Raw genomic sequence first — 26,347 nt, 5'->3', positions numbered from 1 at the left:
CCAGGGCAGCTCTCCTTTGCATTCGTTGTAGTGGTAGTAGAGATAAATCAGCTAGAAAACAAGGGTGTTGCCTTTTAATTCTAACCATTTCCTCTCCAAGCCCAGTGATCTCCCTGCAGAGAGCTGTACAGATATACAGACTTGTTTAAAGAGAAAAGCCCCACGCTTATTACACAGTAGGACACCCATGGTATGTAACAAGCTACCCGTGCTAGTCACATGATACTTGCAATGCAAAACTACATCAAAAACAAGGAAGTGGAAATAAATGTTTTATTACAACTGATGTGCATGAAAACAATGTCTACAGTAATAACATGTAATATTTGGCACATAAGTGTCTCCCTTCTATCCACACCCAGCTTTTATTCTTTCAAGCAAATACAGAAATTGTATTTTGTTCAAAATGTGTAAAAATATAAAAATGGAAAGAAAAAGACCAAATTTGTTTTAAAAAGGTCATAAGAGATAAGGAATTAGTATACTAACCCCCTCTACAGATCTCAAAATATTAAGCCACCAGATATGTCACAAATCAAACAAATGTTTTCTTCTATGGCACTCTAAATCATTTTCTTCATTGAAAATGCTTGGACTGTTTTTTAATGATAAATTACTCCCATGGCTGCCTAGGCAGGATTAATCCCTCTCCCACAAAAGCCTCAACACTAAAATATAAAGTCTTCATCGCCCTGATGCCTACATTTAAAGCTTCCCATAAGCCATACTTACACAAAAGTGGTTTCTACCTTTTTATAAAAATGCCTGTCAAAGGGAAGGATCTGAGAGTTCAAAGCATCACGGTCTAGTGCACATATAATCAATGCCATATCAAGACTGAAAAGGTGAAGTCCATGCCATATGTAAAACTGCCACACACATTCTTTTCATTGGCTACTCATTCCATTCTAGTCTCCGGTCATATCCTCTTCCTTGGCAGTCCCCCTCCTCCAGGCTCAATCGCCTTGTGTATATGCAAAGCTTTACAGTAACAAAGAAAAACAAACTACGGCTCTGAACTGCTGACAATATGGTTGTCCAGTTGATTAGCAACCAGGTCAAAAGGCAATTGGTCAGCAAGATTCTGGGACCTTGGAGTCCATTTATGGGAGGGTGACAGACACTGGCTGAGTAGATGAATATTTCCTGAGTTCTTGAAGGATGCTGCATACCTGTTTTCTAGATATACCACATCACTGAAATGAACAAAGGGCTTGTTAATTGGGCCAGTGCATAATAAAAATTTAGGTTTTATAAAGCAGTAGTGATTCTCTTTATTTACATTAAAAAATATACATCCTATAATTCTGAATACAGTATGAAAGCTGAAGAGCAAGGAGCATTAAGGCACAAACACCCTGCACCGCAAGCCCAGCACCCAGGACTACAAACGGGTATGGCCAGCCCAGCATCCAGGATTACATGTTGGCTGCACTGTGAAGTGTTGCATGACAACTAAAGTGCTAAATAGTAACACTGGACAAGGGCTTAAAGCAGATTAAATCAGGACAAAATGATTTACTAAAATCTTTCAGAAACACTTAACACAAGCTCTTCCAGTCTGGCACAAATTTGAGATCGCTTCTCACGCCATCACTTGGGTGTTATAGGACTGTAGCTTTGGGTCTGCAGCTAGGAGTGGTTCAAGGTTTAGAGTGGAGGTATAGGAAAGGCTTCATTTCTTTCCTTTCCTTAATATCCACCAATAGCACTCAGAGTGTGGGTGAGGGGGGCCATCATTACACTTGCCTGCTATTCCTACTATGGGCACGCTCCTTTACCTCATCCATGCTCCTTCCCAGATATGAGCTCTAAAACATCTTACACCCCCCCCCCCCCCTTCTACAGCTTAGGAAATGCCATTTTACTTATATTCCTCCTAGCCACTCCCTCCACTGTGATGCTCCTCTCAATATGCTGGGGGCTGATAGCCATCTGTGCTCTCTGGGTTGTTGGTGAAGGGAGGTTGCTGGTGATAGCTGTCACTGTCAGCATTTGGGTATATGGAATAAGGATTTGTTGCATCATGGGTAGGATCCACATAGCTTTGAGCAAAGTCCTCCACACCCATTCTGTGCCTCTTAAAAGCAAGACATGCTAGTAGTGCCTGTAATGAGAGAGAGGAAGAAAAAACAACACTATAAAGAGTGCTTGGGTCAAACCTTCACAGTCACTTCAGGCTAGCAAAGACAAGACCTCATTCAATCCAAGGCTAGAAAGAGAACAAAACTCAAAGACCTTCTCTAATCTTAAGTCAGGAAGAGAGTCCAATAAAATGATCTGCACTTACCCATGTGAATATAGAGAAGAAGCTGAATGCAATGGATGCTTTGGCACTACTGCCTCCAATAGGAACTGAAAATGTTGTTGATGACCACTGGTTGGTCAAGAAACAAAATCCAACAAACCACAGGAAGGCCCAAATCGCTAAAAAATGAAAGCAGAAGTGGAAGCTTAGTTTAAGATTTATTTATTTTAAACGTTTTTATATACCGCGAAATAGCCAGGATCTGGCCCTCTAGGCGGTTTACAAGAAACATACATAATTTAAAATATCTAACAAATATCAAACAAATAAATGTACATTAAAACAAAACACAATCGAAACAAAGTTAAAGTGCGGTATAGTCTATCACTTCAATTCATAGCGATATAATGAAATATGTTACCTGCTCTTATGTCTGGACCTGATGTCCTATGGTGCACTGGGTTGGATATAGTTTTACCCACCAACCTCTACCTATTTTGTGTGTGCAGAAATTATAGCGCAAGAATTTTTGTACACACCAACTGGCTAATTTTAAAACAAACATGAGCGGACATAAGCTGCAATTTTAAATTGTGTGCACATTTGCACACGTATATTTTAAAATACACCTCCCACATGTTAAGTGCCCGTAATCTTAAGAGATTGTTCAAGAAAATGTACCTCGTGTATCTTTCCTGGGACTGCCAGTTTTTATGTGCGGATGTAGACTGATTTTAAGATATGCGCAAGTGAATGAAAAACCAGGTTTTTCCCCAATTTGTCCATCAGTTACCAGTTTGCTCAGTTCATGCTGAGGTCTTCAAGACCCTTCTGGGTCTTCATCTGGCACGTCCCCCACTTGACCCAGATCCCTCACCCTGTGCTATAAATTCTCAAACTCGAAATCTACAGACTTGCTCCTCATCAGGAGTAGCAGTAAAGTTACGCAGATAACAAGCAGACATGCTTTTCCACCCCTTATTCTTGATGCACACATGGGAACATACATGCGTACTGCACGGCCTTTTAAATTCTGTGTTGCTCGTGCATGGCTCACGTGCACCTGTATATGGGCATTTTTGCATGAGCAACGCTTTTAAAGTCTACTTCAAAGTGTGGACACAAACTAGTGCAACTTCATTTAAATCCCATGTTATAGAAGGCACAAGATTCAGAGACTGTAGGCTCAACAGATGGTATAACACTCAAAATGTAACTCCTGCTCTGAGCCGGACTAAAGTCACTCTGGTTAATGCTGGTCTATGGGGCTGAACCAGAGTTCATGATGCGGGGGGGGCCTGTGTTTGGAATTTTTGTGCACAACACCTATGGGTAGATTTTCAAAGGCTACGCGCGTAACCTGAGGAAATCTGCCCCTGCGCGCGCCAAGCCTATTTTGCATAGACTCGGCACATGCAAGCCCCGGGACGCGCGTATGTCCCGGGGCTTGCAAAAAGGGGCGGTTCAGGGGTGTGGCGTCTGCTCGGGGCCTTGCCTGCCGCGCCAGCAGACATTCAGCATGCGCAAGTTACGACTGCCCGGAGGCAGGCATAACTTCCTGGATAAAGGTTAGGAGGGGGGAGGCAGAGGGAACGGGCAGCGCGCGCAGGGTTCAGCGCATACAAGGTGCACAAATGTGCACCCCCTTGCGCGTGCCGACCCCGGATTTTAAAAGGTACGCATGGATCTATTGAAATACGGCGTATTTTTGTTTGCGCCTGGTGCGCAAACAAAAGTACGTGCTCGCTTTTTAATTTTTAAAATGTACCCCTTACTGTACATAGAACATGCTTTATGTGCAGAGGAAATGTAATGTGTGTATAAGTTGTTTTGTCAACAAGCAGGACTGAATTAGCCGTGACACCACTGAACGGGCCCTTTTCTTTTAGCTCACAGAACATTTGCTCTACCAAATATGTGCGGGAGTTCCCAAGTGGGTGATGCCTCATGAGCCCCATAGTTTTTTTTTTCATCCAAGTATCTGCATGGACATGTGCCTTTTCTTTTTCTAAATTTGTCTAGTTTTTCTATTTTTTGCTTCTCAACAATCTGGTTGAAGCTGCCTCAAAATGCATAAGAAAAAGCATGTGTTGGAGCAAGATTAGACTCTGTTCCCTCAAACCCAGAACCACAGATGCATCGAGCCCTGGCACCACTGAAGCATTTTGTACCGGTGATTTGCCAGGGCCTTGGAGCACAAACCTTCAGCACAGACAGTGCCATCAAGGTATTGGGCCTCGGTTCAGTTGATGCAACCGTTTTCGTTGACACATCTTTCCCTGGCTCCATTGATGCATTTGAAAAGAGCAGGAGGCCCTGGAGAGGATTTGTTTCACTTACCTCCAGCCATTTCCAGAGCGATATTTTCAGTCGAGACTCCTGGAGCAAGGGTTTTTCCTGCAGATGCCAGATCCAATATGTTATGGTGCCACTAGTTCCCACACATCCACCAGTCCAGTTGCTCCAAGATGTAGCCCCTCCTGGAATCCAGGAGGAGTTTCTCAAGAAGAGCCTCCCTTGCTGAAAATTTGTGATCTCTGGCTTGTGCTAAATCCTTTAAGACCTTGAAAACTTGTTCTCATGAGACTTCAGCAAGGGCCAACTATTAATTTCATGTAAACTGTATGGAGAGTAAACTTCATACTCATTGGTTTGTACCCTCCTATCCTTGTTGAAATTTGTATTGTCATTTGACATCTTAATATGTTTTAATTGTGTATGTTTTTAATTATGTACACCACCTCAAACTTTTGCTATAAGCACAGGCTAGAAATTACTTTAAATAAACTGATTTCCAAAGAAGAATTCTCTCCCACAACTCCTGGTCAAAGGACACAACAGCCCATGGACCAGGTAACAGAACTAGTGAAGACTTTGTGCCCCGCTGGCAGCTAGGGTCAAGGAAGGCACTTCTCAACCTCTCTTGCCCTGAGTGTTGGATTTGACCCTCCATAGTGAGAATACCTTTCATCTCCATACCAAGTGAAGCCCCATGGGTAGAATCTAGTCCCATCAGACTCAATGTAGAATCCAGCCAGTCTGAATGTATGCCCCAAGAATAGTCCCCTCTGAGACAGAAAACACAGCCCGTATAGCCTGCTTCATCACTGGGTCCTGGGTTAGTATTTCTTCTTTCAGACCAGAGGAAGGATTGATGGAGATTCCTCTGACAACATCTGATCTGCTGAAGCACTTTTTGCCACCAGAAGACCTTATCATATTCCAAGTTCCTGAATAAGTTGGGAAAGGCACCACTGGGAGTTCACAAGGACAAGGGCCTCTGAGTGGAAAACGTTTGGTTTTCTCCAGATTCTGGAAATTGGCTGAACCCATGGTGAGCCTGGTACACTCAATCCTGCGGTATTTACAAACAAATGTGGGAGAATCCAGCATCCTGCCCCCCAATAGCCATGAAGCTAGACCTTTCATATTGACTTCAGCAAACCCTGGAGTTTTGAGTAGTCCAGCTACCGCACCAGTCAGCTGTAGTGGAATCAGCACTGAAAAAGGCAAAGGTAAGGATTTTCTCCAACACCCATGGACAAGGACACTACACTGGTGGACCACTTCAAAAATGTATTTCTTCAGAGCTTGATGCTCAATGTTTTACATGGTGCAATATTTATACAATTGCATGGAGAAACTGTAGCCCTCGTTGTCAAGAGATCAGTTGGAACATCCACAGGCACTTCAAGATGCAGAGGAGTGTGATCCTCATAGACTTTGTTCATATCAATTGTCACAGCACCCATTAGAGCAAGCTGAGTAGCTTGTTTAAGAGTCAGTGGTGTGTGAGAGGAAGTACATGTTAGCAGATATACCTGTTCTGGGAATAACCTGTTTGGAGACAAGCTCAAGAGAGAAGATCACCCAAATTAAGCAGTAGTTTCTGATCAACCATCCTCTCTGAAATGTCCTATTAGCACTCCTATTTTCGTATTTAAGATGCCCTTTACTCTAATTTCAGCAGCATCATGTACTACCTTCGCTTCCACAGCAACAGTTTCGAGCTCATGGAAGTCAGTATGAGAGACATCAACTGAAGACGCCACAAGCCCAGCTCAAGCCTGGATCTAGTTTTTTACCAACCTCAAGCCTCAACCCCTCCCTTAGGGGGCAGGGTTCATCTAAAGTTGGATAAGCGGCAGAAAATCACCAAGGACCAGTAGGTCCTCAAGATTGTGAAGTCTGGTAACTGTTTGTGCTTCCAGTGCTTCCCTATTATCCAGATTGAAGGCTGAATATGTCCCACTCAATCCAGGTTCCTTCCAGCAGGCAATAGAACCTGTCCTTCCCAGTCAACTCGGCAGAGGGTTCTATTCCCACTATTTCCTTAGCCCCAAGAAAATTGGGTGGATCAAGTTCCGCCCTGGATTTATGAAGTCTAAACAAGAGCCTGCTGCAGGACAAATTCAAAATTAATTCCCTCCACCCCATCTTACTCTTCATTAAGTGGGAGACTGGATGTGTGTGTATGCCCATATATTCATCCAATGCTCCCATTAGCAATACCTTTGCTTCCCACTACCAATACAAGGTGCTTCCTTTTGGGCTGTCAACAGCTCTAAGAATCTTCACCAAATGCCTAGTAGAAGCAGTCGCACACCTTCGATGTCAGAGAATCTGCATCTTTCCTACCTGGGCAACTGGCTAGTGATTGGTTCTTTCAAAGCAGGTATGTTGGACTCCTTGAAGAAATAAATCCAGTTTCTTCAGTCTCTGGGATTCATTGTGAACTTCACAAATCATATCTTGTTTCAACCCAAAGAATCAAGTTCATAGGGGCATGGACTGACTCTCTGGAGAGAAAAGCATGCCTTCCAGCAGAGCAAGTATGCTGCCTTTGAATCTTGATATGGAGCCTTATAGAGAAGGATCAAGACCCAGCCAGAGAAAAGTTGGTTGTCTTGGATCATATGGTGGCAGTGGTACATGTGGTTCCCTTGACATGTCTTAACATGTGGATTCTTCAGTGGGAACAGTTATTTCAACCCTTGTTGTTCTCCTGTGTGGGTCATAGCTGAAATGAAGGGGGGTCACGCCAGTGGCAGCTAGACCAGGACATCCTAGAGATGAGAGCTCCCCTTTGACTTCTACCCCAACAAGTAACATTAGCAACTGATGCATCCACCAGGAGATGGGGCATGCATACGAATCCAAGGAATATGGTTTTCCATGCAACATCCATTTCCGATCAATCGGATATGAACGCGTGTCAACCCCCCAAGAAAACAGTGATAAACAGTGAAACAGGGAACACGTGAAGGAAACAGCAGAAAAGACACTACCATATAACAGCTGAGCCGAGCCGAATCAGCGCCCAAAAGAGACAGCTGAGCAGGATGAGAAAGACCCAAATGCGGTGGGCGTCTGGACTGATCCATGGTACTACAGGAACGAAAATTAGCAGGTAAGTAATAATTTTCTTTTCCCTGTACGTACCTGGATCAGTCCAGACCGTGGGATGTACCCAAGCGTCCCTAAACCGGGTGGGGTCCTGCGAGGCCCGCTCGTAGAACCTGTTCGCCAAAGTGTCCATGGACGGAAGAGGCGAGGTGTAGTCGATAGTGTCTTGAGAACGTGTGCAACGATTTCCAGGTAGCCGCTCTGCAGATTTCTTGCGAAGAGACCGAGCGGGTCTCCGCCCAAGAGGCTGACTGAGACCGTGTAGAATGCGCTACAATGCCGGGCGGAGGAGTCCGCCCCGCGCCAATGTAGGCAGCAGCAACGCCGGCCTTCAGCCATCTGGCAATGGTCGTCTTCGAGGCCTGAGATCCCTTCCGGGGACCGGACCAAAGGACGAAGAGATGGTCAGAAGTCCGGAAATCATTCGTAGCCTCCAGGTAGATACGCAGGGTGCGCTTAACATCAAGAAGACGAAGAGATCTCGGCTCAGACGAAGAGAAAGATGGAAGTTCCACCGTCTGATTCACATGGAACGCAGACACCACCTTCGGAAGAAAGGAGGGCACAGTACGGAGAGAAACTCCCGAATCGGAGAACCGGAGATAGGGTTCTCTACACGACAGAGCCTGGAGCTCCGAAATCCGCCGAGCAGAGCAGATGGCCACCAGGAACACAGTCTTGAGAGTGAGATCCTTGATCGACGCATTCCGCAGCGGTTCAAACGGTGGTCCTGACATGGACCGTAATACCAGGTTGAGACTCCAGGAGGGACAAGGGTCCCGCAAAGGAGGACGCAAATGCTTGACCCCCTTGAGAAAACGGGCGATGTCCGGGTGTTGACACAGTGATCCTCCGTCGCGCAGGAGGGAGCCAAGAGCGGCCACTTGAACCCGAAGGGAGTTGTAAGCGAGTCCCTTGTCCACCCCCGCTTGTAGGAACTGGAGGATCTGCGGGACAGACGCCTCCGAGGGTCTTGTGTTCAGGCAGGTACACCACAGCTCGAACACCTTCCAGACTCGCACATAGGCCACCGACGTCGAAGTCTTCCGAGAACGCAGCAGCGTGGACACTACCGCCTCCGGGTATCCCCGTCGTCGAAGTCGACGCCTCTCAAAAGCCAGGCCGCAAGACAGAAGAGTTCTGCCTGGTCGAAAAATACCGGTCCCTGGTGGAGAAGGCGGGGCAGATGTCCCAGCCGGATGGGTCCGTCGATTACTAGGTGAAGGAGGTCCGCAAATCAAGGTCGTCTTGGCCACTCTGGCGCGACCAGGATGACAGTCCCTCGATGAGCCTCTATCCGTCGCAGTAGCCTTCCCACCAGTGGCCACGGGGGGAACGCGTATAGAAGCAGATCGGCCGGCCACGGGAGCGTGAGCGCATCGACGCCCTCCGCCCCCCGTTCTCTTCGGCGACTGAAGAACCGAGGAGCCTTGGTGTTTTGGGCGGACGCCATGAGATCCAGGTGGGGGGAACCCCACCGTCGAACAAGCAGCTGCATGGCCTCGTCGGAGAGGGACCACTCTCCGGGATCCAGAAGCTGGCGACTGAGGAAATCCGCCTGGACGTTGTCCACGCCCGCGATGTGCGAGGCCGCCAGACGAGCCAGATGTCGTTCCGCCCACTGCATCAGCAGCGCCGCCTCGAGCGCGACCTGCGGGCTGCGAGTGCCGCCCTGTCGGTTGATGTAGGCCACCGTAGTCGCGTTGTCCGATAAGATTCTGACTTCCCGATTCCGAAGGAGTGGCAGGAAGTGGAGAAGCGCCAGCCTGACCGCTCTGGTCTCCAGACGATTGATGGACCACTTCGCCTCCTCCGCGGACCACGTCCCCTGCGTGGCGCTGCGGTCGCAGACTGCTCCCCAGCCTAAGAGACTGGCGTCGGTGGTGACCACTACCCAATTCGGTAGGTCGAGGGACACGCCGCGAGCCAGGTGCTCCGGGACCATCCACCAGGCCAGACTGTCCCTGGCAAACTGGGGCAGTGGCAGTATCACCTGGTAGTCCTGCGAAAGTGGTTTCCAACGGGATAGCAGTGCTCGTTGCAGGGGCCGGAGGTGCGCAAATGCCCAAGGAACCATGTCGATGGTGGAACCCATGACCCCCAGGAGCTGCAGATAGTCCCAGGAGGTGGGAGCTGGTAATGCAGAGAACCGCTGTATGTGATCCCGCAGGGCTTGTGCCTTGTCCCGACGTAGAAAAACCGCGCCCAGACGTGTGTCGAAGGTCGCCCCCAAGAAGTCCAAGCGCTGCGAGGGCACGAGGGAGCTCTTGGAGAAGTTCACCACCCATCCCAGGGACTGCAGAAACTCTATCACCCTGGCCACAGCCGCCTGTCCATGCTGAAAAGACTTCGCTCGGATGAGCCAATCGTCCAAATAAGGGTGGACTAGGATGCCCTCCTTCCGAAGGGCAGCCGCCACGACTACCATGATCTTGGTAAAGGTGCGCGGGGCCGTTGCCAAACCGAACGGAAGCGCCACAAACTGGAAATGCTGATCCAGAATCTTGAAACGTAGAAGACAATGATGCTCCCGTCGGATGGGAATGTGAAGGTAGGCCTCCGTCAGGTCCAAGGAGGCCAGGAACTCCCCCCGATGCACCGCCGCGATCACCGACCGCAGCGTTTCCATGCGGAACCGGACCACCCGAAGGGACTTGTTGACTTCCTTCAAGTCCAGTATGGGACGGAAGGAACCGTCTTTCTTCGGTACCACGAAGTAGATGGAATAATGGCCCGAGCCCACCTCTCCGGAGGGTACGGGCACAATGGCGCCTATCTCCCACAGTCTGTCCAACGTCAGCTGCACCGCCCCTCGTTTGATGGCCGAGCCGCAGGGGGAGAAGACGAACCGTCCCTTGGGAGCGCGGACAAACTCCAACGCGTAGCCGTGTCCTATGGTGTCCAAGACCCACTGATCCGAGGTGATCCGCGCCCACTCCTTGTAGAAGAACGCCAGCCGCCCCCCAATCTTGGGGACGGCGGAGTGGGCGAGCTGAACATCATTGAGAGGACTTGGGAGAAGGTTGTCCCGCCGTGGAAGCGGGACGCGCGGGGCGGCGCCCGCGAAAGGAGCGTGACCAGGGCTGAGACCTGGAGGTAGAGGGCCGAGACGCCGCCGGTCTGTAATTCCTGTAGCGTCGTTGCGCTCTGGCTCTGGTCCGGGAGGACGAAAATGCCCTGGTGGAGCGATATCTGTCTTCCGGCAGGCGATGGACCGCGTTTTCCCCCAGAGACTTGATGATCTGGTCCAGATCCTCTCCGAACAGGAATTTACCCCTGAAAGGCAGGGAACCCAGACTCGACTTGGAGGACGTGTCCGCCGCCCAGTTGCGTAGCCATAGGAGCCGACGCGCCGCCACCACCGAGGCCATGGAGCGGGCGAGGACCCTAAAAAGATCATAGGAGGCGTCAGCCCCGTATGCCACCGCGGCTTCCAGCCTATCCGCCTGGGCGGCCTCCTCGGGTGGCAACACCTGAGAAGTGAGCAGTAGCTGCACCCAGAGAAGACTAGCCCGCTGTGCAAGCGAGCTGCACATCGCCGCCCGCAGCCCCACTGCGGAGACCTCGAAGACTCGCTTGAGGAAGACTTCCAACTTGCGATCCTGTGTATCCCTTAACGCCGCTCCACCTGTCACCGGTATGGTCGTCCTCTTCGTGACCGCCGACACCGCGGAGTCCACCCTGGGTACCTTGATGAGATTCAGAAAATCTTCCGGCAGCGGGTACAGCCTCTCCATGGCGCGGCTGCCCTTTAGAGCAGCTTCCGGGAAATCCCATTCCCTGGTGAGGAGTTGCAGAAAAGACTCGTGAATGGGAAAAGCCCGCGCCCGCGGACGAAGGGCTGCCAAGACCGGATCCCCCTTCTTGGAAGAAGTGACAACAGCGGGCGCGACGGGAGCTGGCGGGTCTGGCGGGGGATCGAGATCCAACCCCTGAATGATTTGCGGGATTAGGTCATCCAGCTCTTCCCGCTGGAAGAGGCGCAGCGTGCGTGGATCCTCTCCCTCTGACGTAGAGTCCCCTTGTCCCGAAGCCGCAGGGTCCGATCCAGGGGAAACTGGGGCCGACCCAGTCCCCCCCGAGCCCACCGGGATCCGGGCGTGGACGGGGAGCTGTGGGGCCCCCACGCCCGCCGGAGCGGGGGGGGGCCGGAGAGAGGGACGAAGGTCGTGGTAGCTTGGGTGGTGGAGGTCCCGCAGGAGCAGCCAGTTCCTGCAGGTATGCCGTGTGCATCAGCCGGATAAACTCCGGGGAAAACCCCGGTCTACTCGGGGGGACCTCCGCAGGTGGGGACCCCGGGGGACCCCGCCCCTGCGGGTCCGCCTCCGGATCTGACTCCGGTAGTAAATTCGGGGGAGAGCCCTCAGAGGCCTCCCCATCCCCCAGCGCTGTCGGAGCTCCTTCGGGACGCAGCGCATGCAAAATGGCCGCCGTTCCCGCCAAGAATGGGGGAGGGGCCGGCCCACGCCGCCCGGGCAAAGCCAACGTTGAAAAATGGGTTAGGAGCCCGGACGAACCTTCCCCCCCTGGGAGGCATCTAGCACAGATGCCCTCCCTTGAAATACGCGATCCTGGCTCGCCGCAGGCCGAGCAACGCGACGGCCGCGGCATGACAGGCGCGAGTAAAAAACACACCCGGCAGCCCAAAACAGTCGAGTAGCCTCGGGGGAGGGGGGGGGGGGGCCGCGAGACGGTGCGCCGCTGCGGGGGGGCCCGGATGGCCTGCACTACCCGCCGAAGGTAAAGCGGCGCCGCGGGGGGGCCGTCCTGGCCTCACAACCCGCTAAAGAGGATCTCCCTGCTCCCTGCCGCTCACGAGGTGCCGGCAAAATGGCCGCGGGAGGGAGAGAAAAAGAAAAAAACGCCAAGAAGGCCGGTCCCACCAGCCGTCGCGTCCAGCCGAGCTGCAAGAGAAACTACAACCAAGAAAAACACGGCAATGCGACTTACCCTCGGTACGGACGCAGACTAGAGCCGGGAGAGAAGCAAAGGAGGCAGAGAGCACAGGAAAGAAGCCACGCCTCCCCAATTAACTAATTAACTTTTTTTTTTTTTTTTTTTTTTGAAAGAAATACAACTTGATCCAAAGCTAACAACACAGAGAGGAAAGCCTCAAACAAGAGGAACAAAAGAAGGTTACTGGCAATCGGGAGCAAGCCCAGATTCCCCTACTCGCATCTGCTGGAGTCAGAAGATACTGAACTCCTGCAGAGGGGGTAGTAGTACTTATGGTGACGCCCCCTCAGAGTTTTGGTCTGACTCCATCTGCTGGATTGGGGACATAACCCACGGTCTGGACTGATCCAGGTACGTACAGGTGAATTGAGAACTTTCACACTCTTCAGGGAAAGGAAATTCTAATCCAAACTGACAATCAAGTAACAATGTTCTACGTCAACAAGCAAGAAGGAACAGGGTCTTGTCAAGAATCCCTAAGTCTTTGGGAGTGGGCTTGATGCCACATGGCCTTCCTACAACCAACCTATCTTCCTGGGATCTACAACATGTTGGCAGATCGCTTTGCTATCATTATCCAAGGAAGTGGAGTACTTATTCCCTTCTCCTCCTCAGGTTCAGCATATCAGCAGCAAAACTGCATCTCTGTATCATTGTGGCTTACTGTGTTCAAGTGGATGGCAAAACAATAGCCATACATCCGTTGGTGTCTGAGTTTATGGCAAATGAAACCTCAGGTGGCCTAACCACCATTGCCATGGAATCTCAATGTGGTCATGAAGCCTCCTTATCAACTGTTATAGCATAACTTCCTTGAATTCCTCTCATAGAAAATAGTATTCCTATTTTCAATTACATCAGCTAGAAGAGTCAATGGGCTTCAGGCAATGGTGAGTTATTCTTCATGCATGCAGTTTTTCCACAACAGTGGTAGCTTCACACTTACCCCAAGTTTCTGCCAAAAGTAGTTTTAGCTTTTCATTTGAATAAAGCCATTGTGTTGTCCAGGTTTACAAGGCTATATATGCTCAAAGGGGAGAAGGTTCTGCATTCATCGGACTGCAAGAGCGCCTTACCTCATTATCCGAAGAGGACTCAATCACATCAACAGGCTTCACAGCTTTTCATCTCTTATGATCCCAATAGACTGGGTGTAGCAGTTGCCAAGCACATATTGTCCTACTGATTAACAGACTGTACCGCACAGTGTACTCTGTCTGGCCTTCGGATCACAGACTTTGTAAAGGCTTATCAAGTGAGAGCCATGGCTCCATCAGTGGCTCATGTGTGAGCCGTGCCTATCTAAGACATTTGTAAAGAGGCAACTTTGTCTTCAGTTCACACCTTCATATCCCATTACTGTCTGGACAATTTATCAAGTGACAGTAACTTTAGACAAGCAGTTTTGCACAGCCTGTTCACCCAGTAGTCCACTCTCGAGGCTGTGTGCCAAGTTCTTTTTCAGTAGTGCTCCACTGCAACCCTCCGGCTAATTCAGCCCCGCTTGCCAATGGAGAAAGCATGTTTACTTACCGTAAATGGAGTTCTCTGTAGATAGTAGGATGAATTAGCCATGCCTAACACACGTCCACTTCCCTGAACAGCTGACTACAGAGCTAAAGCTAAGTTCTACAATGAACTGAGGGCTCACGAGGTAATATTCACATGGGAACTTATACACATGCTCAGTAGAGCAAAAGCTTTATGAGCTATAAGAGAAAGGTCCATCCATCACCTCCAGGGTGAATTATTGCTAATTCATCCTGCTGTCTATGGGGAGCTCAGTTTTCAGTAAGCTTTTTTTTATGAATAGAAGACACTGCACATAAAATATGTTGTCTGTGCACAAATCTTTTTATGTATGCTAGGGTGCACAGTGAGAAGTATAACTAGTACTAAAAAGAAGTGATCATGCTGTGCAAATCACTGGTGAGATCTCATCAGATGTACTGTGTTCAATTTTAGAAACATCTCCAAAAAGATAGACAAGAGCAGAGTCAATCCAGAGGGTGGCTACCAAAATGGTAAACGGCACCATTCCACCTGGTGTCGCGCTCCGAAGGGGCACTCCCCTTTGTGCACCCCTTCATGCAACCCTTGGTGCTACCTTTTTTTTTGGTTTTTTCTTTTTAACTTCTATGTTTCTTCCACTTTTGTTTACCTCTCTCTTTTTTCATAGTTGTTATCCCTTGTTAACAATTTTCATTGTTATTAATGTTAAATGTATTTGACAAAGGTAACTTTTTTTCCTGCATCTCCTGTTTTAATGTAAACCGGTATGATTTGTATATTATACAAGAATGTTGGTATATAAAAATTAAAAATAAATAAATGAGATGAGATGAACGACCTAAATGCATATACCTGAGAGGAGGATGGATTCCCCCTGCACTGGAGTACCTACACAAACCGCAAGGCTCCAAAAAAAAAAAACAAACAAAAAAAAAAAGCCCACACACCCTGTCAACTAGGGAAACTACAGCCAGGGGTATCCAACCCCCCCATTCACCCGGCTCAACTTGAGGGATGGCCCACTAAGGAACCTGGCAACCTCGAGGAGCAGCTTCAACTCTCCAACTCCAGATCAGTCAGGACTGCAGGCATGCACTTCTACCATCTGCTGGAGAAAGAGCAATACTGAGGGATTGCGGGTGGCACGCTTGGTTTTGTAGCAGTGCCTCTAAGTTTGCTCTCTACCTCCATCTGCTGGTAGGGATGCATAAACCCACTTGTCTGGATTGATCTGGGTAAGTTCAGGAACTTACATTTGAGAACTCTGCTCCATTCATCAGGTCAGTTGAAAATGGACTGATCACAAGGATACTATATACTACATTACCAGAGGAGCATTCATGTTCTATAAATGAAGCATATATATTATCCAATGCAGAAAATGTGATGAAGGAATGTGATGAAATGAGATTGAAGTAAAAAAATATATCTCCAGACTCAATACATCATATCACAGAGAAGAGCAAGGTGACACCCCTCTCAGGGAACATTCTCCAGATCAAACCACTGTATCAACATTTATTTACAATAATTTGCTTTCCTGTACATACCCAGATCAGTCCAGACAAGTGAGTTATGCATCCCTACCAGCAGATGGACTGCTAAGTAACAGAGTGCCACCTGCAGTCCCTCAGTATTGAACTGTATTTCTCCATCTCCAGCAGATGGTCCTGCAGTCTGACCAAATTCTGAGACAGATCTGGTATTACTGACGTTCCAAAGGCTCCCTGAAATGTTAGGCTCCTTCGTGGACCATCCCTCAGGTGGAGTAGGGTGACCGGGCGGAGGGGTTTGGAAACTCCTGGCTGGTGTTTGCCCTCGACCGGCCGGAGATCCTGATAGCCAAGGGACTGTTTCCCTCCTGAGTCTGCACCAGCCTTTCAGGGAAGTACCCTGTTTTCTTTAATTAAGCTGTTAAAAAAAAAAAGAAAAGTGTGGTCATTTCTTTTTACAGCGACTGGAAGAAAGTCAGCAGTGAGTGCCTTAGAGACAGTGGGAGCTGTCGGCACTTCATGAGGGGAAGGTTGGAGGGTGTTCCTCTCCCTTCTCCCTCGCTCCGGGAGTTCCAGGATTGGTGAGGGAAGTCGTGGCTCACACTCTGGGACCATGAGTGCGGTCTTTTCTCTCGTTCCCTGTCAATTGGGGCCTCGGGCCAGCATGGCCCTTTGCTTCAGGGTTTTCCCATGTGCCGCTCTGATCACTTTTGCTGGGTGGCCAACGCGCGCTGTTATTGCCGCGTATGTGGCCTGTTAGTCCTGCAGTGCGCACCAACACCTGCGCAACTCGCCGGTTGAGCCACGCGTAGGGCCTGTACTGCTGTGGGAATGGCGCCAAAACCGCTACAGCGGCCTGCAGGGCCCGTGGGACTTAGTCTACTCACCTGAGCAGTAAATCCTTGTGTCCCGGTTGCAAGGCGGGTGATGAAGGGACTTCAGGAGATTCCCTGGCAAAGAGGGCCTTTTGTTCGTCGGGGTCCCCAACTGTGGCCCCGGGGGGCAACTGTACTTGCTGGATGATATGTGCAGGACTCGGCACCCAGAGATTTGCAGGATGGTCCTCCCCCTCTGTTGCCTGTGGTACAGCATGATTTCAATGGGGGTTAAGATTCAGAGGCTAGCCTTGCTGATCAGGGGGCTGAGGACCCAGAAGATGTTTCTCCAGAGTTTGTTCTATTCCTTCATAAGGCCTTCCTGGCAAGGAAGGGAGCGAGGGGGTCAAGTGTCCAAAGAGGCCACCTTTGCGTGCTTCTAAGATCCCTAAGGTGGTGCCTACAGGGGGAGCCAGGGACCCGTTGCAACAACTGAGTTTGGGTCGAGCAGGTCTGGAGCCTGACCCCAGGGAGGGGGGAGGACTGATGGTATTTTGGAGGACCCCCTCGATTTACAGGACGCTGACCCAGATGGGGGCACGGATGCTACCCCAAATGTGGAGCCAGATGCAAATAAGGGTGATTTGGAGTCTGAAGAGTTGCCGGTGTTGGAGGGTGATGACCCTTGAGTGGTCTGCTTGTTTAAGATGGAGTTGTATCCCCTCATTCCACAAGTTTTATACAGGAATTGAAGGTGAAGGTGACTCAGGAGGAGTCAGATAATGAGGGCGGGCACCCGGTCCTGGACGGTCTGCAGGGGCCTCCTAGTGCCCTTCCTTTGCCAACAAAGATTTGCAAGCTTGTAAACTGGGAGTGGGACTCCCCGGAAGCAGGCCTGAAGGTTGGAAGGCCATGTTTAAGCTTTATCCCCTGATGGAGAAGACCTTTGAGCTTCTGCGGGTACCGAAGGTGGACACAGCAGTTTCAGCAGTCACTAAGAAAATAATCATCTCAGTGGCGGAGGCGGCCGCTTTGAGGGATGTACAGGACCACAAGTTGGAGATTCAATCGAACCGGTTGAGGTAGCTGCTTTTAGTCTCTGGACCATGATGCCGAGAGTCTGCCTATGCTGGGTGCAGACGTTGCGAGAACTGGCTTCCTCTGGCAATGAGTATTCTCTGCAAGCAGCATGTTTGGAGGCTGGAGTGGCCTATGTTGCGGATGTGCTTTACGACTTGGTCTGCAGTTCAGCCATGGTCTCAGCGGTAGCGGCTCGCAGGCTTTAGTGGCTGCATAATTGGTCTGTGGACACGTGCTCCAAGGCCCAGCTGTGTTATCTTCCCTTTAAGGGAAAACTCCTGCTGCTGAAAACTTTGAGAGATTCCAAGGGAAATAAGTTACCAGAGGACCGAAAGTCCGACAAGAACATTTTTCCGCCTTGATCCTGGTTTTGGGACTCATGTAGGTTCTGTTCTAAAAAGCCTGCCTCTGGGGCAGGGACTCAGCAGTCCTTTTAAGGATCCTGGAGACCTGCCAGGGACGGTACTGGCTAAGGGGCGGGTGATGGAAAATCTTTGCAATGAAGCCAACTTAGCCCATTCTTCCGTAGAAGCGGTAGGGGGCAGATTATCAAGCTTTTATGAGGAGTGGGCCAGGATTACCTCGGACCGTTGGGTGCTAGAAGTGGTTCGCAATGGGTATGCACTAGAATTCTCTCGCCCTGTCAGGGGAGCCTTTCTGGAATCCCACGTCATCTCCCGGAAAAAGTAGGAGGCTGTCCAGAGGACTCTGCAGAGGCTGTTGTGCCTCAACGCCATCGTTCCTGTTCCGAAGGAAAAGCAGGGACAAGGAAGGTATTCCATTTACTTTGTAGCAGCAAAGAAGGAAGGCACATATCTGCCCATCCTCGTCTTGTAGAAGGTAAACAGAGCTCTACAAGTGCCATATTTTCACATGGAAACATTAAGGACAGTAATGGCGGAGGGTCACAGAGGAGAATACTTTGCATTGTTGGATCTGATGGAGGCATACCTCCATATTCCCATTTGACAGGAGCAAAGGTTCCTGCATTTCAAGGTGTTGGGCCAGCATTTTCAATTTCAGGCCTTTCCTTTCAGGTTGGCCACGGCGCCTCATACCTTCACAAAGATGATGGTGGAAGCAGCCCTTTGCAGAGAGGGACTGTTGGTCCATCCGTATTTGCACGACTGGCTGATATGAGTAAAAACAGAGGAAGAATGTCAGGTCGATCCAGAGAGTTATGGTCACCTTGCGGTCAGTAGGCTGGATGATAAATGTGGTAAAGAGTCACTTCGTTCCTTCTCAGTCACTGGAGTATCTGGGGGCACTATTTGATACCCAGTGGGGCAGAGTGTTTTTTGACCCCTTACAGAGTGACCAAACTGGAGGAGCAGGTGACTCGGCTGCTTTGTTTTTCAGCGCCAACGGCCTGAGACTATTTGCAGGTTCCAGGGTCCATGGACTCCACATTGGATTTGGTCCTGTGGGCATTCATGCATAAGATCATTGCAAAGCACGCTTTTATCCAGGTCGAATCCCGTGTCACAGGAGTATCATCTGCCTTTACCTCTCCTACAAGAAACCAGATTCAGTCTGTCGTGGTGGCTATCGCTTCCTAACCTGGAGAAGGGTGAGGATCTGGAGACCCCACACTAGGTGGTAGTGACCACGGATGCCAGTCTTCAAGGTTGGGGTGAGATGTGCCTGGGGCATTCGGCCCAGGGCCTGGTCCATCAATTACCTGAAACTAGGGCAGTTCGATGGATGCTGAAAATGTTTCTCCCCTGGATCAAAAGCAGGATGGTTTGGGGTTTTTTTTGGACAATGCAACGACTGTGGCGTACATCAACTGCCAAGGCGGGACGAAGAGCCATGCAGTGGTTCTAGAATCTCGTCAGTTGTTTGCCTGGGCGGAGCTCTATCTGGAGGGGATAGCTGCATCTCATGTCACAGGTGTGGACAATGTGCAGACAGATTTCCTCAGCAGGCAACAGTTGGACCCAGGGGAATAGGAATTGCCCATGGAAGTTCTGCCAGATGGGAAGGACCTCAACTAGATCTGATGGCAAGGTGGAACAATGCAAAGACGACAAGGTTTATCAGTAGCAGAAGAGAGATCAGCGAGGTAGGCCTGGATTGGTTTGCCCGTGGCCAACAGGAATCCTACTGTATGTGTTCCCCCGTAGAACCTCACTGGATGCGTTCTTCGGCGCAGAGAGTCTCATCCAGGATCGGTGGTGCTGATGGCACCAGACTGGCTGCTTCGCCCTTGGTTCGCAGATCTCATGCATTTTGCGGTAGAGGGACCCCTCAGATTGGCTCGCCTGCCTTGCTTGCAACAACAGGGACCCATATTTTCAGATCAGGAGGATCACTTTTGTCTCACAGATTGGCTTTTGAGAGGTAGTGCTTGTGTCTGAAGGGCTATTTGGAACAGATGATTTCTACCCGCCTCCAGGTATGGCGACCCTCGCCCGCGGAAGCATATGCCAGGATATGGGGGTTTTGGAGTCTTGGTGTCTACAGCCCTGACTAGATCCCTTTTCAGTGGACGTGCCCCAAATTTTAACCTTTTTACAGAAGGGCTTGTCTAAGGGATTGGCCTATAATTCACTCTGCGCCTGGGTGTCTGTTTTGGGCTCCCTTAAGGGCAAGGTGCTAGGGAGGTGGTTAGCCTCCCACCCTGATGTGGTTCGTTTTCTAAAAGGAGTGAAGCATTTGCATCCTCCTGTGCAGAAATCGTAGTCACGATTGGAGCCTCAATTTGATTCTTTGGGTTCTTTGTGGGCCGCCTTTTGAGTCCTTGAGAAGGGCGACATTGAAGGACCAGACTATGAAGATGGTTTTTCTGGTGGCAATTTGTTCAGCCAGACGGATTTTGGAGTTGCAGGCTGTGTCATGCAGCGTCCCCTTTTTGCGTACTTTTAATGATGGGGTTACGTTGCGAACAGTTCCCTCCTTTTTACCGAAGGTGGTGTCTGCTTTCCATGTCAATCAGATGGTGGATCTTCCAGGCTTCCCAGAGTGGTCCTGGGATTTCCCTTAGGAGTGGGAACTGCATCTGTTGGATGTATGCTGGGAGATATTATGTTATTTGGAAGATACAAATTCTTTTCAGCACTCAGATCATCTTTTTGTATTGTTTGGAGGAGCAAAGAAAGGTGATAAGGCCTCGAAGGCCACAACTGGCTGAGGGAGGCTATTTGTTCTGCTTATATCTTTATGGGTTGTATGATTCCAGAGGGGCTGAAAGTGCATTCTGCCAGGGCACAGAAACTTTCTTGGGCAGAGTGTCAATTTCTTTTCTCCTCAGGAGATCTGCAGAACAGCAGTGTAGTCTTTGCTTCACACTTTTACCAGACATAACCGTTTAGACATGCACGCTCAGCAATAGGCGTCTTTTGGTGAAGGTGTGTTGCGCGTGGGTCTTTCAGGTTATGTTCAGAAAAGGAAAATTGGTTCTTACCAGCTAATTTTCATTCCTGTAATACCACAGATCAGTCCAGAGAACCTCCCCGTCGCTGCCAAAAGACTGTTTCCTGACAGTCGCTGTAATCCTGATGGATGTTTGCTAATTAACATTGTATGTTTTCTGGAGATCATAGTGGCTCCAGGCAGGGAGTTTCGCTCTAGAGGGGTTTTCGTAGTTTCTAATTATTTAGCTTCTACGGTTCAATACTGAGGGACTGCAGGTGGCACTCTTGTTATGTAGCAGTGCCTCAAGGTTTTGTTCTCTGCCTCCATTTGCTGGTAGGGATGCATAACCCACTTGTCTGGACTGATGTGTGGTATTATAGGAACGAAAATTAGCAGATAAGAACCACATTTTCTTTCCTGTCTATTACCAGGCGGATTAAAAAAAAAATACAAAAAAACAAACACAAAATACAACTATACCATATAACAAAGACTATACAATCAATGGACAAACAGCTAAAATCTTTAACATTAAAACACAAATGTACAATCTTCATTCGTCTTATGATCAGGATACTAAAAGGGAATTTCAGAACTACCCCTCCCCCCCAGCATAAGATGTTCAAAATTAAAGCAATAAACACTTTCAACAAACCAAGGAATTCAATATGGACTTTTTTCTCACCCATTAGCAGCAGAATTTACATATACAAGAGAAATCTATTTGTGTCTCGTGGTTCTCTCACCATCGTTTTACTTTACAAATCTTCATAGCTTTAAATTCTAACAGCACCAGTGTAATGCAACCTGTAATTTGTATATTCAATCAACCTCATACTTCATTCTGCACTGGCCTCTTGAAGAGAGCAGAATCAAAGATCTAAAAAGATCTCACCTATAGCTGACTTTATTTCTATGTATCCAAGTGAACTAATACCACAACTTCTCTGGATGGAAAGTAGCAGCATGCTGGGGCACACCAATTGTCCATCAAGCTCAGCATACAGTGGTCAATTTAGGTCACTTGGAAGTACCCAGCAGATCCGAATGGGGAGATCCAGTCGCCCTGTCTCATTCCCAGAAGTGTCAATCCATACATCTATCTGAATAATATTTATCAATGAACATGTTCTCCAAAAATCACACTAAATATTTAAATCCAGCTATATTATTAGCCTTGACCACATACTCTGGCAACAAATTTCACAGCTTAATTATGCACCGATTAAAAAAACACTTTCTAAAATGTATTTTAAATCTGCTACTACCTAATTTTATAGCGTGTCTCCTACCTTCTATTAACTTTTTCTACGTCACTTAAGATTTTGGAAACCCCTATCATATACACTCTCGGTCCTGCTTCTCTAAACTAAAGAGTCCTATTTATTCTCTTTTAAGGGAGCAGTTCCATCCCTGTAGTTACTTTTGTTGTTCTTCTCCATACATTTTCTAGTTGTGTCTTTTTAGAGATGGGGCAGCCAAACATGTAAAGTACAGAAATTCAAGGCATGGAGGTAAACAAAGAATCCCTAGTTCAGAGCATATGAAAAGACTTTGATCAAGTTAAGTTTGTGGGACTGAATCAGGAAGAGAAAAAGGGAAGATAATGCTAGGCTCTGTGGTCTTTCTAAGCTATCTTATCTGTGCTCTGTAGGCTATCCCTCACACTATGCAGAGATCAGATACAAGCTATCACTCTCCCAGGAACACAGCTCCATTACATATAGAGAAAGACAAACCACAGAAGCACCTATTTGTAACAGACTGTGTAAACCCCCCCCCCGTGCCCACCTCTCTGTATTCCCAACCTTTACTAAAGCTGGGTAGCACCTCCATAACACCCTTCTCCCCCATCCTCCCGGCTAATACTAGGGGTTCACTGAATAATACACCCCACTCCTTGTGATTACCTGAAAAGCCAAGGTCTGCAAGGACAATGTATTTGCGATCGGTGGCATTGCTGATCTGGGGAAAATAAATATCCAACACAAGAAAGAAAATGCAGCCCAGCAGGGCGAGAATTCCAATGCCGATACCATAGTTACAGGCGTCCTCATTCATATTAAAGATGCACTTTCGTGAAGATGTAGTTGGGTCATTCATGTATCCCTCCCCAACAATGCAGGAGAAGACGATGAGAGCAAACACCTAGGAGAGGAGAAGAGGAATAAGCAGCTGCAAACCCAGTATGCAGTCCCAAAGATGCTGTCACTCTCTGCCATGACCATAAAATGCTATCCTCGCAGTTGCATCAGAAAAGTTTTACCGGGACTCCCCTCTACTACACATCAATGGAAACAGACAGCAGAGGGACCTGTATTCGATTCTTGACTCAGCACTTTCACTCAGAGTTTGCATGGGATGCCATGGAGATAGCATTCACAGTTCCAGAAAGGGGAAGTGCCAGTCACTGTACAATGGCAGCACCTAGTGACAAGAGTAGGGCCCATTATTGTAGTGTTCTGGAAGGAGCTCTGGTATATGGCCCCTGGCCCAGGGCAATCTCTGCAATATCTGGATATAAGTAAGATGGGGAGGGACTATAAAATGGGGCCAGGGCTCCCAATCTTTTAGCCAATGTGACCCCATTTTATCACTTGAAAATTCATAGGACAGGGCTTAATTCGTGGGGGAATGCAGTTCCATCACTTCTTTCAGTGTGTTCTGCTCTAGGCAGCCTGCAAGGAAGAGAAGGATGAGCCTGAAGCAGACAGATCAGAGAGGGGAGTTTGTGATTCTGAAGCCATCACTGTAGCATAAAAAACTCACTCAAAAGTTTGAAACTTGTGAGCAGTAATGCCAATCCATCAATACTTCAACCCTGGCTACTATGGTCACAAGTTTCAAACTTGTGCTAATTCAACTCCGTTTTGTCTCTCTTGCCTGGGGCTTAATTTATAGTGGAACAACTTAAAACTAGGTTCTGCTGTCAATTTTCTGGGATCTGAGGAAGTGGAGCACAGCCAATAGTATAAATCAGTTATGATGGGCAAACGATGGCTGGAGCTGAATTATCATTGGGGAAAGGAGGAAGACAGTGTTTGGGAAAGAGTTCCTGGCTTCACCTCCCCTGACAAGTCACACCTGGCCATTGTTCTGCTCTCTGCATTCCCCCCCATCCTGCCAGTTCCACTTCCTTTTTGTCTACAAAATTAAGTGCTGCACAGGACCCGTAATAACCAAAACAAATTTGCAGGTGGCTGTCCCCCTCTTCCAACAATCACTGCATCCTCATTCCAACTGATCCCCTCTCTAAGTCTCCAGTCCCTTCAAAGAATCCCCTCTCAACCTCTGCACCTCTAGCTGATTCTCTCTTAACATGCCCCAGCTCATCTCACCTCCCAAGCCAGTGTGCATCCCTTCAGCTGATCCTCTCACCCCAAGCCCTTAAGATCTCCAAATGATCCTCTATCATCCCCTCCCTCTCACGCCCTAGCCTCACCTTCTTTCTTCCAACCCTTCTCTCACATCCTCCAGTCCATCTGTCATTCCCCTTCATTCCCCTTCCACCAGCCAATCCTCTCACCACTGCTGTAGCCAGACCCTCTCCAGCTGATCCATCCTTTAACCTTCCCCTTCACCTGATACCCCTTCTAAAGCCTCCTTCCAGCTGATCCAGCCTCAAACCCCATCCCCATACCTGAATCCTCCTTTCAAACATACTCTTGGCCAAGGCCAGTAGCAACATTTTCCTTTGGGCCTCAGGCAAATGGTGGAAGACAACTAGTGGAAAGAGGGTAGCCTGATGAGAGATGCAACATTTTTCTCGAGTAGGTTCAGTGGTGAGTGAGGAGCAGTAGCAATCTTCACCAGCCCAAGTACACACAACTCTCCCCTTATCTTATGGCTGGTCTTGAGCCCAACAGAGATCTACAAGTATCAGCAGCGTTAGTAATGAAAGTGCTCACAGGCCCTGACCCCCTCTTCACACAGGATTTCTTGGTATCACTGAAACTCCTGCAAGAACAGAAAAGTGTAGGGCCTGCAAGACCATGCCCGATCCCAGGCCCGATGCCAACTTCCACGACCGATTTATTTTGAACCAACAGTTTCTTCCTACCTTCGTTCACAATTCTTATTACCCTTTCACAGTCACTAAGCCCTTCAACTTATTACATGGCATCACAGTCACTAAGCCCTAAGACTTTCAGAATCAAAGCGGTGGAAGCTGGCTCAGTAAGAAAAGTTTTGACGATATTAACATTGCCTAAAGAATTTAACACACTATACAAGACTCTGTTTGCTTCCTGTAAACTTCTTTTGCTGTTACTGCCCTTGCAGAGCGATAGAGGGCTCTATTAGGTTATTTTAATTTAATGCGGTCACATGCCTGCAACTGAGCTGGGCTGCAGCTGATCAGAGTCATCAGGCAGTTTATAAACAAGAACCCGCTCCGATCCTCCTGCCTGGCACACGAGTGTCCATGCCAGCCTTACTCAAAGCCCAGGCCCTGTTGGACAGCTTTAGGTAATCGTACACCCGTCAATCTCCTCAGCGCCGGGTAAACGGCCGCAGTCCCGCACTCACCGCGCTGACAATGCGCAGGACGGTCTGCGGTTGCTGCAAGAAACGCCCCAGGTCAAAGCTGCCACCCGCCTTAGCCGCTCCATACGCTCCACTCTCCATGCTGCCGCTACCGCTACTGCTCCCCGGAACCGTATCCGTCTTCCGGTGAAGCCACACCCGCAGTCACACGTCACAGGGGGCGGGCGCGGCCAAGTGCACCGCCCAAATTACACAATCAATTACGTCACAGGCAGCAGATGAGGCCCACTCGCACAGCGTTTCGCCGCGAGATGTCACAAAGAAAGGACAGAGCACGTGATACCAAAGGCCAGTCCCACCCGCTGCATTAACCGCGTCCCTATAAACGTCACAAAAAGTGGGCGTTACTTGGTCATCTTGTGCACGGAACTAAAGAAAACAATAAGGCGATATTTTTACTTTTTTTTTTTTTTTGTTTTCTGGTGTTACTGCATTTTTCATCAGGTCAAAATAGAATACGAAAAAGATGACGTTTACGAAAAATATAAGTGACTCATAAAAGGCATGCTAATGCTAGAGTGACGGGGAAAGGAGAAGGCGGGTTTGCTAGGTGATAAGGTGACAGGCAGTACGGGGCATAGTGGGTTAGGAAACCCAGGGCTTTGTTGAGGTGTCTGACATTTTCTTCCGTGTTTCTGTTAGAATGTTTGTTTATTCATTTTGCTTCCTGTCAGGTGGCTGCTGGAAGGCCAGAACCGGAGGAGGAGGGAATATTTCGGTGACTCACCCTCCAAAAGTAACTGTGGTGTCTCAAGATGTTTGTTAGCTTTTCTAGTTCTGGGTTGTATGTAACTACAGAGGATAGTCACTGAGTGGTTATCCCTTCTTTATACTGCAGTAGGTTTAAAGGGAAGAAGTAATCTTCCTGGAGATGATTTTGAGATTATAGCGGTTTTCTTTGAAGAATTAGGTCATAATTTAGAGGTGTTTGTCCT

At 48.7% G+C, this 26,347-nt stretch overlaps 1 protein-coding gene across 2 annotated transcripts; it reads right to left on the bottom strand.

Annotated features, from left to right (window-relative positions):
* Positions 1 to 257: 257 nt before the first annotated feature.
* SYNGR2 (synaptogyrin 2) lies at positions 258 to 25,640 on the bottom strand. Of its 2 annotated transcripts, XM_029599123.1 has the most exons (5): positions 25,395 to 25,640; positions 22,778 to 23,015; positions 2,291 to 2,427; positions 1,869 to 2,107; positions 258 to 1,196 (listed from the first exon to the last, which is right to left on the bottom strand). In XM_029599123.1, the coding sequence occupies exons 1-4, from the start codon at positions 25,491 to 25,493 to the stop codon at positions 1,910 to 1,912; spliced, it is 672 nt and encodes a 223-aa protein (XP_029454983.1). In that variant the 5' UTR covers positions 25,494 to 25,640; the 3' UTR covers positions 258 to 1,196; positions 1,869 to 1,909. The 2 variants fall into 2 exon arrangements, with proteins under 2 accessions (XP_029454983.1, XP_029454982.1); XM_029599122.1 differs by having other exon boundaries at positions 258 to 2,107; positions 25,395 to 25,638.
* Between the last annotated feature and the right edge of the window lie 707 nt (positions 25,641 to 26,347).

This window comes from Rhinatrema bivittatum, chromosome 4 (assembly GCF_901001135.1).
Source record: "Rhinatrema bivittatum chromosome 4, aRhiBiv1.1, whole genome shotgun sequence".
In the NCBI taxonomy this organism is placed as follows: domain Eukaryota; kingdom Metazoa; phylum Chordata; class Amphibia; order Gymnophiona; family Rhinatrematidae; genus Rhinatrema; species Rhinatrema bivittatum.
This window is presented reverse-complemented; position numbering and strand designations above follow the sequence as displayed.